This window comes from Canis aureus, chromosome 2 (genome assembly GCF_053574225.1).
Source record: "Canis aureus isolate CA01 chromosome 2, VMU_Caureus_v.1.0, whole genome shotgun sequence".
NCBI lineage: Eukaryota > Metazoa > Chordata > Mammalia > Carnivora > Canidae > Canis > Canis aureus.
This window is the reverse complement of record NC_135612.1, coordinates 9,116,237-9,136,971: the sequence shown is the minus strand read 5'-3', so window position 1 is coordinate 9,136,971 and position 20,735 is coordinate 9,116,237. Positions and strand designations below refer to the sequence as shown.

The window sequence follows — 20,735 nt, the reverse complement described above, 5'->3', positions numbered from 1 at the left end:
ACTTGGAAGGACCCAGCAACAGTCGCCTTCAAACGCTGTTTCTAATACCATTTCTTTTTACAAATCAACTATCCCAGGGCCTAAGTTACATATAGTAAAATGCACCATTTTAAAATATACAATTCAACAATTAAAACAAAGGTAGGCTGACATCACAGAAAATGTGATGCCCTTTTGCAGAGGTGGTATTAACTATTTCTTTAATGCTAATTTGCCGGTTTAGATCATTTTTCTATGGATGTTTGATATGTTAACATTAGAGAAGTGGGTAAAGCTTACAGAAGTATTGTGTGTACTATTCTTACAACTTTTTATTAAGTCTAAAATCATTATAGAGTTTTAAAAAGAAAGTCAAACTAAAGCTAGAAAGAAAAAATTAAAATGCCATTTCTTTGAGGATGATTTTTATAAGCTGTGAATTTCAGTAAAAAACACTAAAATGTTTTGGTCCAATTTACCCATGCAGTTTTTAAAAACAGATTGTCTTTTATTTCTGGTCACTTTCATATAATGTGTAAGTTAATGTTTATTGCTTTGGGTACAAAAACAGCTGAAGAAGCTTAAAATATGTTGTACTGGGGGTAAGGGGAATTACCTCTAAAATTAATGTACAAACTGATTTCCTTAAAAATATTGTCATAAGTGTTTTGATAACCCAAGGACTTAAATATAACCTTTCCAAAACACATTACTTTCACAGTATCATATTTTTGACAACCAACTATCTATAACTGTATCCTACTCATATAAATCTTGTCTATCCTTCAGTCATACATGATAACTATTGTACGGAACAATTTTAGTATATATTTCATAGTGAAGGTGGTTTATATTGAATTAAACACATATGTTGAGATACCAGAAATCACTGAATTAAATTACATTCACCAAGTTCAAAAGTACACTGATTTTCCCTTTCCCAACCACCAAGTGTGTGTGTGTATTCATAAACAGATACAAATCCTATTGAAAATCTGTGCCATTTAATAAGGTTAAACATTTAACAATCTAGTACAAATATTCTCATTTTTAAAAAGATACACATATGCATTTTATACAATTGTTTAAATTAAATACTAAAGGACAATACAGCTAAAATTTTCCTTATATTTTTCAATTTACAGAATCAAATCAATTGTATACAGTTATTTCCATGTATAAGAATTTTACATTTGTATGTCCTACAATTAAGAAAATCTAAATCTTAAAAATAAGTTTTAAGACATATATCCAATTATGTACAAAAATCACTGCAATTTATAGATTCAAGCTTACTTTAAAAATCATATAAATCGTGAAAAAATATACTATGAAAAATTTTGTTCTTAAAGTAGGATATCAATACATATAACCTAGTTGATCCAAAAGTATAAATAATGTTTATAAATTATAGTAGTGTCTACACTGCCCTGTCATGAAAGGAGGTATTCTTTGTAAATATGTATGAGTCTGACTTCCTTCAAGTGTTGAAATTATTTTCACTTTACCTATTTTCATTAAGTTTGTAAAAATGTATCATCTTATAAAATTGAGTACACTGACTACAATGACTTTTCATAACTAAAAAACATTATGAAATGAATGCCAATTATTAAGCAACTTGCTCATTAAACTATTTGTATATATAGGGTGATTTTTTTTCTTCCCTCTAAATTAAATATGAACTTAACACTTCTCTTATTCAGTAAAATTCTTGACCAAGTAGAAGCTTTTTGTTGTTGTTCACTGATCTATTTCTTCCACATTCTGAGTCAACAACATTGGCTTAAATCTGAGCTAAAGAAACAGGAGTGTTATGTTATCCGATATGAGAAATACTTTATCTTTCAAATAAATGGATCAATTAAAGAGTTCCGTAACACTAATACATGCCTATCATGAGCAAAGCACTCTTTTAGATACTATTAATAACATACTAGGTGGCAAATTTTTAAAATGAGAAAAACTAAATTACTGAGTATATAAACACTGATCAACAGTTCATTAAGAAATCTTTCAAAGAAAACCAATAAAATGCACCTAAGCCATTAAAAAAAAATCTTTTCATATGTAATTGGCACTTTACTGAATCTGGTACTTTGTCCTGGAGGATGTATAATTGAATAATACTGTCTTGGAATCATTAAAAGAAAGTGTTAAAAATAAGCAAGATCAGCAAATTACCTCCTGGAATTCTTGAGTAAAGTGAAAATACGCATATACAACACTATTTCTGAATTCACTATAGATTGGGACACAAAGAAGATGATTATATTTTAATTGTTCTGTAAACCTTTTGTAATAAAGGACAGACTAAGTGTATATAAATTTAAAAACAAAATGTCTAGTTTTAAAGTCATGAGTTTTCAGTAATAGTTCTCAAAAATCATCACGTAAATTTAATTAGTTTACATTTTTATACCAGATATTTTCTAAATAAGCTCAAACTACTGGCAATGATAAGTAAAATAAAACAAGTTGCAAGAAGAATAGAAATATGATTATTTTTAAAATGTAAACTTTTAACTAATAATTGGCTTTTTTTCTAATTTAGTTTATTAGTTTGTTATTTCATACTTGGACAATGGGAAACGTGTGTGTATGTGTGCACATGCATGCACATGCATGAATGCATGTGTATTCTGAGGTTTTCGGTGGGCTCTGAAGGCACAAGTCTGTTTCTTACATTAAAACAAAACAAGTCCATAAATGTACAGAAAACACATTTAATTATAAAATGACAACTTTTAAAATATGATTGTCCATATTGGGTAGATAATGCTGCAATGGCAATGTGCACTCTTGGAAATGATGGCCAATTTCCCAGCTGTAAAACAATCTCCTTTTTCTATTTCATCCTTCATTTCCTGCATTGTTGAGATCACATTCTACTGAAACAGTACTCACAACTGTATTCTGATTTTGAAATGATACATCTGTGTCTAATGGTGGAGGCTTATACAAAAAGACTGCAAACCCATTGAAGAAAATGGTGATAGTTTTACAAGTAACACCTAAATATAAAAACAAAAATTAATCATGCATTTAGGCCTTTAAGTATCACAAAAATTAATTCTGAGAAATTCTTCGCAGAAACCCACTTTAAAGAGCAGTAGTAGATAGGCATTATAGATCTATGTTTTAAATTTTTAAAATTTTAGAAAGGTGGTATTCTTCAGTAAAACATTTCTATACAACCCAATGAAGCAGGCTTTAATTTTCTTTCCAAACATTAAAAATGTACAATAATTACTCTTTTCTTGGTTATGATTGTACATTCTAATAAAATAAGTATTGCATACAATTAAATAAATCTATGTTCCACTTCTAATTTTATTAACACATCATATGTATAAAAGTTGTAAGAAATGAAGTCAATGACAAAATAAAATAGCTTATAATATCCTTGAACCTAAAAAATTAGTTGTGGAATGATCAAGTCCATGATGGAAAATAATTCTAAAAATTAAAAGGCTTTGGGGTTCTTAGGAGAAAGCCTCCACAAAATGTATCACATTGAGTACTCAACCAAATTTAAATATTGACTAAAAATGTGAACCAATGAGATTCACTTCACAAGCTTTGTTTTCAAAGGACTGTGATTTTGAGCTTGGCTTTATGAAATCTGGCCAGAGTATAAGCATTTAAGTGACAGCTGAATAAACTAAATGGCCTTGCAGTATAGTTTCTGCAGTACCTAATTTGTGTTACCATTAGTATTTTACTCAAAATGTGTATTTGAAAAAACAGGAATTCTCATTGAACTAAGGCATCTATAGATTTACAGGAAAATTAGTTACATAGGTACTATCATGACAATGTTTTTAGAAAATTTAAAGGCATATATGATTTAGGGGAAAAAAATCTCACATTCATCACAGAGTAGGAAAAGGAACAATTCATTATCTCTATCTTTTGGTCAAAAAGTATACACAAAACCAATTAATTTTTAAATTCAAAAACACAGTGAATAAAGAGTGTTTCATATGTAAAAGCGTTAGAAAGATTAATTTTGCCTATTCTAGTCAATTTTTTCCCTCCAATTATATTTTTGGATTTACATATTTATTTCTTCAGTGGGTATTTCATTATTCTATCATCAAAAATTCCGACATCATTCTCTGGGTTGAAACACATTAAGATTAATAAGCTATCTTGATACATATGCCAAAATACAATCATAATCACCATGAAAATCACACATTAAGTAATAATACATACATGTATGTTTGTGTGTATGTTTATTTAGAACATCTGTTTTTTTTCTTGAATTATAATTGGTGTATAATTTATACTAGTTTCAGATGTACAAGAGTATTTTGATATTTTTAAACATTATGAAATGATCACCATAATAGGTCTAGTGACCACCTGTCTCCATTCAAAGTCTTTACAATATTACCATTTTTCATCTAAATTTTATCTTATTTTTTTAAAGAGAGAGCATGGGGGTGGGACTGAGAGAGAGGGAGAGAGGGAAACTCCAGCAAGTTTCAGAATCAGTGCAGAGCCCAACAGGGAGTTCGATTTCATAACCTTGAGATCATGACTTGTGCCAAAATCAAGAGTTAGATGCTTAACTGATGGAGGCGCCCCTACAATTTTACTGACTATACATCTTATGCTATAGGTTACATCACTGTGACCTATTTTATGACTGGAAATTTGCACCTTTTGTTCCCTTTCATCTATTTTGCCCGTCGGCTCAATCATGCCCCTCTGTTAACCACCAGGTTGTTCTCTGTATCCATCAGTCTGTTTTGTTTTGTTTCATTTCTTTGGCTTTTTTTAAATTCCATTTATAAATGAAATCATATATGACTTGTCTTTCTCTACTTGACTTATGTCACTTAGCATAATACCATCTAGGTCCATTTATGGAATCACAAATAGTAAGATTTCATTCTTTTTATTGCTGAGTAATGTTCCACTGTATATATAAACCACATTTTCTTTATCCATCCATCTACCAGTGGACACTTAGATTACTTTCAGATATTATTATAAATAATGCAGCAGTGAACACAGGGGTACATACATATATTTTTGGATTAGTGTTTTTGTTTTTATCAGATAAATTCCCAGAAACATCCAGATGTAGAATTACTAGATCGTATGGTAGTTCTATTTTTAATTTTTTGAGGAACCTCCACACTGTTTTCCATTCCTACAGTGGATGAGAGAGATTCTTTTTCTCCAAATCTTTGCCAATACTCATTTGTTCTTTTTGATAATAGCCATTCTGACTGGTGTGAGGTGGCACCTCATTGTGGTTTTGATTTGCATCTCCCTGATGATGAGGGGTGGGGAGCATCTTTTCATGCAACTGTTGGCCCTCTGGAGGTCTTCTTTGGAAAAATGTCTATCAGATCCTCTGCCCAGCTTTTAATCAGGTTGTTCACTTTTGTTGTTGTTGTTATTGAGTTGTGTAAGTTCTTAATAGAGTGTGGATATTAACCCTTTATTGGCCATCTCATTTCCAAGTTTGCCTTTTCATTTGTTGATGATTTCCTTCACTGTACAAAAAAGCTTTTTAGTTTGATGTGGACCCTTTGTCTATTTTTGCTTTGGTTTCCCTTGCCTGAAGAGACATATACAAAGAAATATTGTTAAGGTCACTGTCAAAGAGCTTACTGTCTATGTTTTCTTCTAGGAGTTTTATGGTTTCAGGTCTTGCAGTTAAGTTTTTAACATATGTCAAGTTTATTGTTGTGTACGGTGTAAGAAAGGGGTCCAATTTCATTCTTTTGCATGTAGCTGCCCAGTTTTCCCAGCACCCCATTTATTGAAGAGACTGTCTTTGCTCCATTGAATGTTCTTGCCTCCTTTACTGTGGATTAACTGAGCATATAAATGTGGGTTTACTACTGGGCTCTCTTTGGTGCAATTGTAAAAGGAATTGTCTTAATCTCTCTTTCTCATATTGTGCTGTTAATGTAGAGAAATGCAAACATTTCTGCATATTAATTTTGTATCCTGCAACCTTACTGAATTAATTTTTTAGTTGCAACAATTTTTTTTGGTGGATTTCAAACTTTATGTTGAATAAAAGTAGCGAGAGGGAACATCCCTGTCATGTTCCTAATCTTGGAAGAAAAGCCTTTAGATTTTTACTGTTGAGTATTATGTTAGCTATAGGTTTGTCATATATGGTCTTTATTATGTTGAGGTATATTCTCTCTATACCTACTTCAGTAAGAGTTTTTATTACAAATGGATGTTGACTTTTTAACAATGTTTTTCCTTCAATTTCTAAGATTGAATTCTTTAAAATGTTGAGTTTTTAAAGATGTTTTTCCTTTGAATTCTGAGAAAAAACATATGTATTTTTTATCCTTCATTTTGTTAATGTCATGTGTCACGTTGACTGGTTTGTGAGTGTTGAACAAACCTTGCATCCCTGGAATGAATCCCACTTAGTCACATTGTAAGATCCTTATAATACGTTGCTGAATTAATTTTGATATTTTGTTGAGGACTTTTGCATCTGCATTCATTGGGATACTGGCCTCTATTTTCTCTTTTGTAGTATCTTTGTCTGGTTTTAATATAAGGGTAATGCTGGGCTCACCAAATAAGTTTGGAAGTGTTCCTTCCTCTTCAATTTCCTTGGAATAATTTGATAAGGATCCACATTAATTATTTAAATCCTTGGTAAAATTCACCTGTGAAGCCATCTGGAACTGGACCTTTGTTTGGCAGTTTTTTGATTATTGATTTAATTTCATCACCAGCAACTGGCCTATTTTCTATTCAGATTTTCTACTTCTTCAAGATTCAGCCTTGAAGATTATATGTTTCTAGGAATTTATCCATTACTTCTGGGTTGACTAATTTGATAGTGTATAATCATTCATAATATTCTCTTACGATCCTTTGTATTTCTGTGGTGTCCATTGTAATTTTTCTTCTATCATTTCTGATTTTCTCTGTTGGGCTCTCTCTCTTTTTTCTGATGAGTCTAGTTAAAAGCCTGTTGATTTTGTTGATTTTTTCTAAGAACCAGCTCTTAATTTCACTGATCATTTATATTGCTTTTTTAGTCTTTATTTCATTTATTTTTGTCTTGATCTTTATTATTTTCTTCCTTCTAGGAAGAAAGCCAAACTTTGGGCTTTGTTTTTTCTTCTTTTTCTAGTTCCCTTAAATGTAAAATTAGATTGTTTGAGATTTTTATTGTTTCTTAATGTAGGCCTGTATCTGTATGACTACAAACTTCCCCTTTATAACTGTGTTGCATTCCAAATATTCTGGAACATTGTATTTCCATTTTTATTTTTCTCCAGCTATTTTTTAAATTTTTCTTTTGATTTTTTTCTTTGATCCGCTGGTTGTTCGGTAGCATGTTTTTAAATCTTCACATATTAGTGTATTTTCTAGTTTTCTTCTTGTAACTGATTTCTAGTTCTATATTTTTTGTCAGAAAATATGCCTGATATAATTTGAATCTTCTCAAATTTATTAAGACTCATTTGTGACCTTGCATATGATCTATTCTGGAGACTGTCCCATGTGCACTTGAAAAGAATGTGTATTGTGCTGTTTTGGAATGGAATATTCTCTATATATTTATTAGGTCCATCTGATCCAGATAAGGCTATAGTTATCTTATTGATTTTTTTTTATTTGGATGATCTATCCATTGATATAAGTGAGGTATTAAAGGCCCTACTATTATTGTATTACTGCCTAGATCTCCGCTGACTACTGTTTTGCTTTATGTATTTATGTATTACTATGTTGGGTTTATAAGTGCTGTTACGTTGATCCCTTTATCATTATGTAATGCCCTTTTTTGTCTTTTCTTACCATCTTTGTTTTAAAGTCTATTTTATCTGAGTAAGTATTACTATTCCAGCTTTGTTTTCATTTTCATTTTCATGGAATGTCTTTTTCTATCCCTTCACTTTCAGTCTTTCACCAGCTTTAGACTGTGAGTCTCTTCCAGGTAGCATATACAAGGGTCTTGTTTTTTAATCCATTCAGCCACTCTGTCTTCTGATTATAGAATTTAGTTCATTTATATTTAAAGCAATTATTGATAGGTATGTACTTATTGCCATTTTGTTAACTGTTTTCTGGCTGTTTTGTAGTTCCTCTATGATCCTTTTCTTATTCTCTTTCTCTCTTCTCCTGTGGTTTATTTTCTTTATTGTTATGTTTACATTTCCTTTTCATTTTCTTCTTGAATTTACTATAATTATTTTATGTGTGTGGTTATTATGAAGTTCACATACAACATGTATTTAACAATCTCTTTTAAGCTGATAACTTAATTTTGAACACAAAAGTCTGATACTTTCACTTGTACCCCCCATGTTTTAGATTTTTAATGACACATTTTATATATTTTTTAAGTTCCCTTAACTAATTATTGTATTTTAAACTAACTTTACTAATTTTGTCTTTTACCCTTATAATTTGCTTTATAAGAGGCTGATCTACTACCTTTATTATTTATTTACCTTAACTGCTGAGATTTTTATTTTCATGTGTTATTAGATGCCTTTCTTTTTTAGCTTAGAGAAGTCCCTTCATTTCTTATAAGGTCAGGGGTGATAAACTTTCTCCTTAGCTTTTGCTTACATGGAAGACTCTTTCATCTCTCTTTCAATTCTGAATGATAACCTTGCTGGGTAGAGTATTCTTGTTAATTTTTTTTTCCTTTCAGTGTTCTGAATGTGCTATTCCACTTCTTTCTGGCCTATGCAGTTTCTGCTGAAAAATCTTCTGATAGCCTTATTGGGTTTCCCATATATGTAATTTTTTCTGCTTGCTGCTTTTTAGATTCTCTCTTTATCATTTTAATTATGATTGGTCTTGGTATATTTCTCTTTGGGTTCATCTTATTTAGAACTCTCTGGGATTTCTGGACCTGGATGTCTGTTTCCTTCTCCAGATTAGGGAAGTTTTCAGTCATTATTTCTTCAAATAATTTTTGTAGCCATTTTCTCCCACTTCTCCTTATGGGGCCCCTAGAATGCAAATGTTATTCCACCTGATGCTGTTCCAGAAGTTCCTTAAGGTATCTCATCTTTTAATTCTATTTTCATTTTGCTGTTGTTTTTCATTACTGTCTTATAGCTCACTAATTCATGCCTCTAATTCATCTATTCTACCATTGAACCCCCTAGATTGTTTTTTAGTTCAGTTATAACTTATGTTTGGTACTTTCTTTTTTTTTTTAATTTTTATTTATTTATGATAGTCACCCACAGAGAGAGAGAGAGAGAGGCAGAGACACAGGCAGAGGGAGAAGCAGGCTCCATGCACCGGAAACCCAATGTGGGATTCAATCCTGGATCTCCAGGATCGCGCCCTGGGCCAAAGACAGGCACTAAACCGCTGTGCCACCCAGGGATCCCTGTTTGGTACTTTCTTATATTTTCTACCTTTTTTTTTTAAGGTCTCACTGTGTTCATCCATTCTTTTCCCAAAATTGGTAAGCATATTTATGACCATTGTTGAACTCTTTATCAAGTAGATTGCTTATCACCATTTCCTTAAGGTTTTTTTTTTGTTTTTTTTTGTTTTTGTTTTTTTTTTCTGAGATTTGCTTTGTTCTTTGGTTTGGAATCTGCCTTCTCATTTTGCCTGTCCTCTCTGTCTATATGTATTAGGTATAATGACTACCTCTTTCAGTCTTGAGATAGTGGACTTTTGTAAGACCCATTTCATGTTGCCCAAAACCGCAAGATCCCCTGGTTACAGAGCCAGGCTCTCTATGGATGATATCCCTCATGTAGTCTGCATGTCCTAGCTACCTATAATAGGGACACAGCTGCTGTGTGGGGTAGGTGGGGCTCAGGGTGCTCAGCCAGCCCCCAGGGTACTCAGTTTCAGCTTGGTGGGGTTGGGGTGTTCACCTGACCCAGTTGCAGCTTGTCTGCTACATTGGGAGGGTGGAGCTCAGGGAACCTACCCATCTGTTTGCATCTTGGCTGCTGAATGAGGATGGGGCTCAGGAAGCTTCCCCATACTAGTTGTGAGGTAGGTGAGCTACAGATTATTTGCCCAGCCTACTTATAGTATAGGGTAGACAGAGGATGCCCTCTGGTGCTATCAGGCAAAAGAAGTGCATGGAAAATGGCAGTCATTGATTCTGACACCATAAGTTAGGATGAGACTGTAAAAATGGTGCAAATCAGGGCTTCTGTCTCTGGATAGAGTCCCTGTAGGCTCCTGCCTCTCTAGTAGTCACTTTAAAATTAGTAAATGGGTCTTCTGTCTCATGATCTGGATGTTTTTCATTCTATTACTTTTGTGCTGGATCTCAGGATAAGTGGGTTTGCACATGAACCCTTTAAGAGCGGGACCTCTGTTCCCTATAGTTCTGCATTTCTCTTGGTATTAATTCTTATTGATTTTCAAACCCAGATGTTTGGAGATCTTGTATTTCTAGTGTCAGTCCTTTGGGTCAGGGTGCCTGTTGTGGGACTCAAACCTTTCATTCACTGAGGAAGTGCTCTTTATTTTTGGGATCCCTCTCAATTGTGGAGTTATGTCTAGGGCAAAATGGTACACAAAGCCATGTCTCTGCCTTTCCTACTTCAGTGTGGGGTTTTTTTGTCCTTGGTTATGGGGTGCTGTGTCCAATGTTGAGATCCTTTTCTTTAGAAATTATTCTATATATAGTTATAAATATGTTGCCCATGAGAGGAGATGAGTTCTGGGTTCTCCTGTGCCACTGTCTTGAAACCTCTACTTATATTTCAATTGAAATATATTAATTCTTTAGGTTGTTTTAAATTTTTAGATATTAACTTTTACAAAATAGATACATTGGTCTACTTCCTCAATTTTCATTGTCATTTATTGCTTAACCAAGACTATCCAAGACAGACCACGAAGGCAAAAAGGGTTAAACATCACAGCTAACCTGTTAAGATATAAAATAATTTCTTACAACACACTTTAGAGCCAAAGGGTACTTCTCTACCTCAGCTCTAAGTGCCTTCCAAAGCCCAGGTAACTAGATGACAATCATTCCAGAGAGTTTCTCAGGATTGTCTTTTAAATTTTTGTAGAAGTTCAAAAAAATTTTTGAAAGAGGTTGTTAAAAAAAGTGTATGTGATTTAATGAAAGCTAAAATGTTATTCTCTTCTACTTTAGACTGAGCCTTATAACTCATTAAAGCCTTTCATAACTTGTTGTGATAACTGATTTCTGCTTCAGAATTATAGGATAGCATGGACTCAACATTACAAAACTTAAAAGTACTTAAGTATTTCATCAATCTAAATTTATCAAGAAATCACCACTTACTTATAGCTACTAGCATATGGGCCATCTTGATGTTATTATAAATCCAGCAAGCTCCTTTAGCTCCACATTCATTAATATCCCACAGAATACATGTGCTGTCTATTGTGACACCAAATATAATTGGTCCAGGTATTGTGCCTAGAAGAATTATATGTGACATAAACAATCAGTAAAGATTATAGTCTATAGTTAACAGGTTGTTATACACATAGTTATACATATATCTTATAAAAATAAGACTAGGAATTAATCTGCCCATATACAAATCGATCAGGTTATATACAAATAAAAGAGATAAGAAGAAATACAGATAAAACACTCTAAATAATTATATAATTACTATATACTTCTAATCAATTCAAAGTTATTTTAATAAAAAAATTGGCATATATTGGGTTAACACTTAGCTAAGTAAATATTTTAATCCGCTGTTTTTCTAATTTAATGAATGTGCCTTTGAAATTAGCTATTCTCCTTTTTTTTTGAGATTTATTTATTTTAAAAAAGAGAAAGAGAGTGAATGCAGGGATGGGGAGAGGGAGAGAGAAACTTTAGCAGACTCTTCATTGAGCTCAGAGCCTGACATGGGGCTTGACCTCATGACCCTGAGATTAGGACCTGAGCCAAAAACAAGAGTTGGATGCTTAGCTGACTGAGCCACTCAGGGGCACTAACTATTCTACTTTTAAAATATCAAAAGTATTGATGTATAATATAAGTGCTGAACTACAGCATATATGTGTATGTGCATGTGAATGCATGAGAGTGTACATGTGTATGCACACATGTACACACAATCGTACTAACATATCTGGGAATATATCTTAAATCACACACCCTTTCCCTCACATGAAGTCATGAGGCACTAAACTTTAACATATTTAAAGAGTTTCCAACTGTTACAAGTCAAATATATTTCTTAGACAAAGATTTTAACTACTGGAGCACCTGGGTAGCTCAGTTGATTAAGCGTCTGCCTTTTGTTCAGGTCATGATCCCAGGATCCTGGGAACTAGCCCCACATCCGGCTCCCTGCTCAGTGGAGAGCCTGTTTCTCCCTCTCCCCTTGTTATCCCCTCTGCTTGTGTACTTGCTCTCATGCTCTCTGTCAAATAAATAAAGAAAATCTTAAAAAAAAAAAAAAAAAGGGTTTCAACTACCTCCAGCATGACCTGCAGCATGATAGTGTCAAAAGAGCACTGGTGAGATTAAGGATATCATTTCCTAGTCTCATTTTCACCAAGAATTGTGTACCTATGGGGAAATCTCTAAATCTCTCAGAGCCTTAATTTATTCATCTGAAAATGGAGAAGCTGGTCCAGATGATCTCTAATGCTCCTGCTTTTGGTTTTCGTTTTTATAAATGATCTCAATATTATGTGTATAATATTGTAGGTATAATTATATAATTTTATGTATAATACAGTATTTCTGTCCTTCTATTTCTTCCTACATCTGGAACCTTATAATTTTTTTCCATAAAAATCTTCCATCAATTCTCAACTAGCCATAATATCTATACCAAATTTTCATTAAAATATTTCAACTCACTAATTTTCATTGTTACAATATAATTATGTCCCAAATGGAGATAAATGCTGGGAGAAAAGGAATTACCATAGTTATAAATAAGATTTCATCATAATTTATGTTGGTAATAGGTTTTACATGAATAGAAAAGATTTATGTATTTTACTATGCTCTATTAAACAAATGTTCATGATCTTATGTTGTATTTTAAATAAATATGATATACTCTTTAAAGTTATGTTTGTAACATAATTGAAAACAATAGTTAACCAATCAGGTAGGTGAAAAGTAAAGTCATTATTTTCTTATGTGATACATAAATAATACATCTTGAATATTAGAAAACAGCTTTCTTCAGTGACAATTATGTAGTTTTCCATGACATTTAAATTAATTATTTTCTTGGCATACACCATAAATGAGTAAACCAATAACACTAATGGACAAAAATAACCAACATTCACCAACGAATTAAGAAAAATGGCATACCTAATAATCGAAGCAGCATAAACTGTATTCCCAATGCTAGGGACCGTTGCTTGTGATGAACACACCTGGAGATATCAAATACATATTAAACCAAAAGCGGCCGTATAGTATATTTGCTCTTTGAGCAAATTTATTTCTATGACAGCTTAGCATTTCTACATTAAAGTAAATGTTATGTCCATTAAATAAACTATTTGTAACAGCTTATATACAGTTCAACCTTTCTGGAATTGTAAAAGAAGAAAAATGTTATGTGACCTAACACACTACAAATAATACCGAAAAATAGTCAGATAAAGTTTAACAAATATATTGAACATGTATGAATTGTAATATGTAAAAAAGAAAAGACATTTATTAATAAGACTTATTTTTTACTATCCTTTAAGTCACAAGCAAATAATTCCTATTCTAACTTACTGACTTTGAGACAGAGATCATATCTATGATATAAGGTACAAATTTGGGTCAGTGCAAAACAGTTGCTGAGGCTTAATCTGATTCAACAAGGATTCTTTAAGTAATGATTATCAAAGATGAATGCTACATGATGCTGGCACACAAGAGTTAGGAGATAAAAGAGATCAACATGCAGTTGAAAGGTGATGTAGATAATTTTTCATAAACAAAGTTTTAAAAAAGCATTTTCTCAATTCTCTAAATAACTTGTATGTCCATGTAGGATAATATTAACAGACTATTTAATACTTTTGGACAGAATTTCTATAATTTCTATTTGACAAAAAAGTATGTGAAAAGGTAGTGTAAGGGAACGAAAACTGAAGAATAAAAAAGCTAGAGTTTGTTAGGAAAGACAGATAGGCTGATGACCTTACGAAAAGGCAGACAAAATATTTTTATCAAGTGATGTAGAAGGAGAAAGAGCAATTTGAAAGCTTAAAACACTGCTCAGAGCCAGGAGGCAGTTAGCTTCTCATCTAGTAGATCACTGTTTACAGGAAGGCTGAATAAAATTCTGTCATTCTGACTCTGACACATGTGGAATGCACTTTATTTCCATCATGCTTAAATACAGTCAAACAGCTTAAACTGAAGCCTCATGAAAGTGGCAGAGAAACTAAAATCAGGCATATTCCATGTAGGCAATATTAAGACATTTTCATATGATCATATTTAAACCTCATTCACCTAGGGTTCAATGAAGTAGAACTTCATTAGGGTAGAGTCCAATGCCATAGAACTAGTGACCTTATAAGAACCAAATTACGATTGGAACCAATGGTCAGTAATAAACCCCAAATGAATCCTTGAGTCCATTTTCTATTCACCCAACATGTCTTAGGAATGGCAATTTTCACAATATAATATATACCTTAGGATGGACACAGTTATAGGAGTACCAGCCATAAATGTAAAAACAATTGTAGCAAACAAAATGCCAAGGAATATAGGCAAGTTTGCACAGCGATTTTCACATTTTCCAGCTTTAGCTTCAAAATCAAAACTTGCCAAAGTAGGTGTTATTTCTACATTCCTCTCAATACAGGAACAGTTGTGATATACCTAGAAATAGTAGACAAGAAAATATTGAAAGTACTTATCTTGAAAACATATATTTTTAAAATATTTATTTATGTTAGAGAAAGAGAGTGTGAAAGGGGGAAGGGAAAGAGTGAGAAGGAGAGAGAGAATCCTCAAGCAGACTCCTCACTGAGCACAAAGCCCAACATGGGGCTTAATCCCAGAACCCTGGGATCATGACCTGAGGTGAAATCCAGAGTCAGTAATTTAACAGATTGAGCCATCTAGGTGCCCCTCTTGAAAATATATTTTATCATTTTAAGTGATCTCTATACATGGCAAACACTTTACATAGTCTTGATCTATACATAATAAATAATGCTGGGAAGGAATAATTAACACTTAAAAATTAAGCAAGTGAAAATAAGGGGTCATATTTTATGGCCCGTATTTGAGTTTTGTGTTCATTGTCTCAAGTTGTAACCTATTATTGACTCTTGACTTATGAAATAAATTGACAAGAATAAAAAATTATCAGGTCTCACATTCTAAACTACTTTTAATGGATCATAATTGTTCAAATAGTTTTCCATTATAGAAGACAAAGAAGCAGGGAGAGTGACAATCTATCTACACTAGTTTCAAAGGACAAACACTGTAATTTTAACAAGTGCACAGTAAAATAGACTAATACATCATAATTCTCTGGGGGGAAAAAAGTCCTACTTTCAACTAAATCACTATAACTTTCTGAACTTTTTGTAACTGCTTTACTAAAAGCAAACTGTATGTCTTCTAGGATGACACTTATGACAATCAAAAACTTGAAGTTATTACTTCATTATCCAAAAGGTTATTTTATATATAAGCATAAAATATTAACTATTTAATACATACATATTTAATTAATAATATAAAGTGTTAGAAGGAAACATGTAAAAAGATCACAAGTATAACTTTCAAAGGAAAAGAACTGAGAGTTTAAGTTCATTAGGCATAACTATTTTTTAAAGATTTTTTATATCTCAATTCTATCCTTACTATAAATATTTTTACAAGTCTAACTCCTCAATAAAAGTCATACTAAAGCCAAAGAAGTCAAAGGAAATCATTCCTTTATTATTCTGAAGGCCAGAAATCTTTTTTTTTTTTTTTTTTAGTGCTAAAGTCAGTCTAGGGTCCTGGGATCGAGTCCCGCATCAGGCTCCCTGCGTGGAGCCTGCTTCTCCCTCTGCCTGTGTCTCTGCCCCTCTTTCTCTCTCTGTGTCTCTCATGAATAAATAAATAAAATCTTGTAAAAATAATAAAAATCTGTAAGTTAAGTAATATGAAAAAATGTACATTGTTTCTCATATTCTCACACCTGCAGGAAGGAGTGACGAATATAGTAGGAGTACCTAACTGTATTTATTGCACATAAAATCATTAAAGATATGTGTATATGTGTACACACATACACACATAGATTTATGTGTGTATGTATGAACATGCAAACGTGTATAACCACACGTTGTAACCCACAAATATATCCATGTTGGTTTTAGAAGAAATCTAATTTTATGGATCATTCCAATTATCTATTTATACTTATTTACATAGAAATCTTTTCCTGCAATCTCAAACTTCTCTTTGTATGGGAAAAGGAATGCGGTTTCATGATTCTACATTTCAAATAGTCAAGATTGTGCTCTTTTGTCATGTATTTCTTATTTATCTTATTCATTGTGATCCCTTACACTATAGCATGTATGTATTTCCCTCAGGCCTTCTCAAAGTTAACACATTATCTATTAATGTATAACATTATGTGCTACCGATAATTTGAATGCCATTTTTCCCCAAAATTCTTAAATTTAGCTAACATGAAATCTTTAGATTGTAGATGTAGTACAATAAAATTCTATTGGACTCTCTTAAACCATTTCATTTTTTAAAAAATCCTATGTAGGTAAACTAATATGCATTCTAATCTAGAATTAAAAGTAAATTTGTATTTGAGAATTAATTAATTTGGCTGAGAAAAAATAAAATATAAAAAGGTAAATAATATTTCACTCTTATTTCACTCCACTTTGCCTGAGCTCTACCCTCTTAACCAATTTAAAGCATTCAATACATTATTGTTGACAATAGGCACAATGTTGTACAGCAGATCTCTAGAGTTTATTCATCTAACTTGACTGAAACTTTATGTCTGGCTTCTGAATGGCCCCTCCTGGGCAGCAAGGAAGAACTAGAACCACTAAATTCCACTAGAGGGATAAAGATGGTCGTCCATAAATATACAAAGACACTGCCTCATTAAAGTAAAGCAGAAGACACGAGTTACCTTTGGATGTCTTTTTGAAGTAGAATTTGCACAACCTGCAAAGCAGGGAGAAAAATACTGGATTCCATCTCCTCCACAGATAGGATAATAATATGATCTCAAGCAGTGACAATTGCTATTACAAGGAGCGGTCAAGTTTCCCAGATTTCCTGTCCTGTTAACAAGAAATTAAATGAGGGCAAATTATCTGTATTGTAACTTTTAATGAACAGTTCAGAAGCCTTGCTACATCTTCCATTCAGTCATTTATTTACTCACTTAACACATATTTAATTACTGAATGAGTAAAACAAATAAAATGTCTGTCTTTTCACACAGAATTTAATTTCTTATGGGAGAGAGAGGAAGTATGAGCAATACTTGTATAATGCGTGCCAGTGATTAGAAAAACAGGCAGAGAAAGCAAATAAAGCAAGGTTTCTCATTTGGTACATTACTCTTTTTTTTTTTTTTTTTTTGTACATTACTCTTTCAAGGGGTGGTAGGGAGGAGAGTGCTGATTTTGTGGATTGTAGGATGCTTAGCAGCATCCCTGGTCTCTACCCACTAGATGCCAGTAACACTCCCTCAGTTATGACAACCAAAATTTCTACAGACGTTGCCTAATTTCCCTGGGGTGTAGGCAAAATTTTAAGTCTAGAAGGATGAATAAAATAATGGTATTCAGCATACTCATTTTATCAGTGGGAAAACTAGGGCCCAGAGAGATTAAATCACTTTTCCTGTCTTTGCCAAATATTCCTGGTTCCCAGGCTCAGTTGTGTTCCAGACTGCCTCTTAATAGGATGCAATATGTTTGTTAATATAAAGGGTTACCCTAATCAAAGATACTTCTCGAGTCCCTATTTATTCATTCATTCAACCAATAAACTGAGCAAATGCTAGACTGTATGCTAGGTATCAGGAATACAAAGCTGAGTAAGGCAGTTGCTGTCCTCAAAGATTTCACAGTCTAGGAGTAGAGATGGACACAGATAATTATACACTAATATGGTGAGTGATTAAAAGCTTTTGCAAAATACACTTTAGAAGCATGGAAGAAAGAAAGGCAAAATTTGAGTGAGACTCTTTAGGAGCAAGGCACCTGGGTGGCTCAGGGTTGAGCATCTGCCTTTGGCTCAGGGTGTGATCCCGGGGTCCAGGGATCGAGTCCTGCATCAGGTTCCCTGCAGGGGCTTGCTTCTCCCTCTGCCTCTGTCTCTGCTTTTCTCTCTGTGTCTCTCATGAACAAATAAATAAAATCTTTTAAAAAAGAAAAGAAATAAAGAGATAGAGACAAAGACATAGAGAAAGGAAGGGAGGGAAGGAGGGAAAGGGAGGAAGAAGAAAAGGTGGGGGCAGGGGGAGCAGAGCGAAAGGGATAATAAAACCCCTCCTCATAGTAACCATGAAGCTAACACTCCTGCACTGGGAGGTCAAAATCAGTAAATGAGTGATTTATCTAAAGATTAGAAGATAATAACCACTATGTTGGAAAATGATGATATTTAAGGGGTTGGTGGAGAATCAGGAGCTCATTCATGAAAGAAATAGACTGAAGGATAGAAAAAAAAATGGAAACAAATCAGTCCAAGTTTGAAGGAAAGGTGATCAGAGTGTAAAATGTAAGTAATTTGTCACTCTGCCTGGAGTCTCTTCTAATCTATTCCATAGGCTGCTGCTCAATTTCTTTATCAAGCACTGTTTTACTCGCAAAAGAAAGCATTCTGAACTACCTATACCTAGCTTACAATATAGATATAGGAGTACAGTGACTAGAAAAATACTACCCCTTCAATTCCAGAAACAGCCTCTACACGGTTTTTAATTTAAATTTTCCAATATATAATTCTCATACTCTCAATAAGTGACTATTGAAAACATGAAAACATTATGATACAAACTTCTCTTCAAGAAACAAAGAAACAAAGAAATATAGCATATATCCCTTATTATCAAGCCCATATATGCCACTTAAGCCTATATATTTTATAAACCTTTACTGCAAAAGGTAAAGGAAACTATTATTAGGAAAATAGCCAAAGCTTGCAAAGTATATTAAATGGACTTAATATATAGTATTTTAAAAATGAATAAGTATTTTAAATTTTAAAATTTTTGAATATTTAAAAAATAGATATATGCACACATCTGTCTATATGAGCAACATGTGTATGACAAATAGAATTTAAATGCTGATTTCTTATTTGAATCCAAACTACTCTATAATTATGCCTCTACCATAAGCAAAGATTTCCCTAAATGTATTACAACATCCTAATAGGTATGCTTCTTTAAGGTGCTGTTTCAGATAAGAAAAGAAATTCTAGCTATAGACCAGATAGAGAAAAAATATTGTGTGTACTTGGTACAGTATTTCATATTTTATGAGATGCTAAGTATAAAGTAAAACACAAATCACCATTATTAGCACTGATTAACAAAACAGACTCAAATTGCCTATATTGTCAAGGCAGTAAAAGAACCATAGGGATTTTTAATAACTAATAGACTTTTAGAAATGACAGTCTCCTTTCAATTGTTGTGCCCACATTAAACATTTAAGAATTAATTCATGTAACATATTATAAATATTATTAATATCCACTAAAATAATCAGTATTGTTGTTAAGTTTTTTATGTATATCGTTTAACAGGGTTTTAATTAAACTTATCAATAAGCCTCACTAAATAATTCATAGTCAAAAAAGCTGTTTCTAACCACCTGTGATTACATGGCATGGGGAAAGCCTACAGCAATCTACTAAAAATGTTCCATTTTCATAACTTCTTTCACTAACAAGTTATTTCTTGAGCTTCTTTTTTTTAAGATTTTATTTATTTATTCATGAGAGACACAGAGAGAGAGGCAGGGACACAGGTAGAGGGAGAAGCAGGCTCCCCACAGGGAGCCCGATATGGGGCTTGATCCCAGAACCCTGGGATCATCATCTGAGCCAAAAGCAGATGCTCAATCACTGAGCCAGCCAGGAGCCCCATATTTCTTGAGCTTCTTAGTCTATTCTTTATTCCATATACTACTTTTTCTTATACACGTTTTTTTTTTTTTAAGATTTTATTTATTTATTCATGAGAGACACACAGAGAGAAGCAGAGACACAGGCAGAGGGAGAAGCAGGCTCCATGCAGGGAGCCCGATGTGGGACTCGATCCCAGGACCCTGGGATCAGGCTCTGAGTCAAAGGCAGATGCTCAACCGCTGAGCCACCTAGGCATCCCAATACACGTTTCTTGAATGAGGCTACCCATAATATGTACATTTTAATATGCAGCACACAGAGCTAAAACTGAAAATTTGGGGCCACATACCGCTCAAACTAACACCTTCTCACTTGTCTTCCTTCCTGTCCATAGACTAAGGACAATTTATCTGGTAGTAACTCTTGTTTAAGGTAAAACAAAACAAAACAAAAAAATAGATTCACATCTACATTATTCATTTTTCACGAAGATTAACAAGTGTTAACCTATCCAGAACTTTCTGTTCTTCTAAAAGGAACATAAAAAAAAAAAAAAAAAAAAGTAGTTCCTCGGGATATGTTTGGGTGAAGTTTGTAGATATTAAAGTTAGGTCTGCAGAGCTTACCTCTACCTACTTTTCAGCATCTCCAGAAACTCTGATTTACAGTTACATAACCTAAGTCTCATTCAAACTGGTTC

General features: G+C 33.0%; 1 protein-coding gene across 1 annotated transcript in view; it reads right to left on the bottom strand.

Annotated features, from left to right (window-relative positions):
* Window positions 1–961: 961 nt before the first annotated feature.
* The window catches only part of SLCO4C1 (solute carrier organic anion transporter family member 4C1), a 76,127-nt gene continuing 56,353 nt past the window's right edge, over window positions 962–20,735 (bottom strand). Inside the window, exons 9-13 of the mRNA XM_077863360.1 lie at window positions 17,076–17,229; window positions 14,598–14,788; window positions 13,265–13,329; window positions 11,246–11,383; window positions 962–2,993 (exon numbers count right to left, since the gene is read on the bottom strand). Coding sequence (XP_077719486.1) covers window positions 2,833–2,993; window positions 11,246–11,383; window positions 13,265–13,329; window positions 14,598–14,788; window positions 17,076–17,229 — 709 coding nt within the window. The 3' untranslated portion in view covers window positions 962–2,832. The remainder of the gene's footprint in view (window positions 2,994–11,245; window positions 11,384–13,264; window positions 13,330–14,597; window positions 14,789–17,075; window positions 17,230–20,735) is intronic.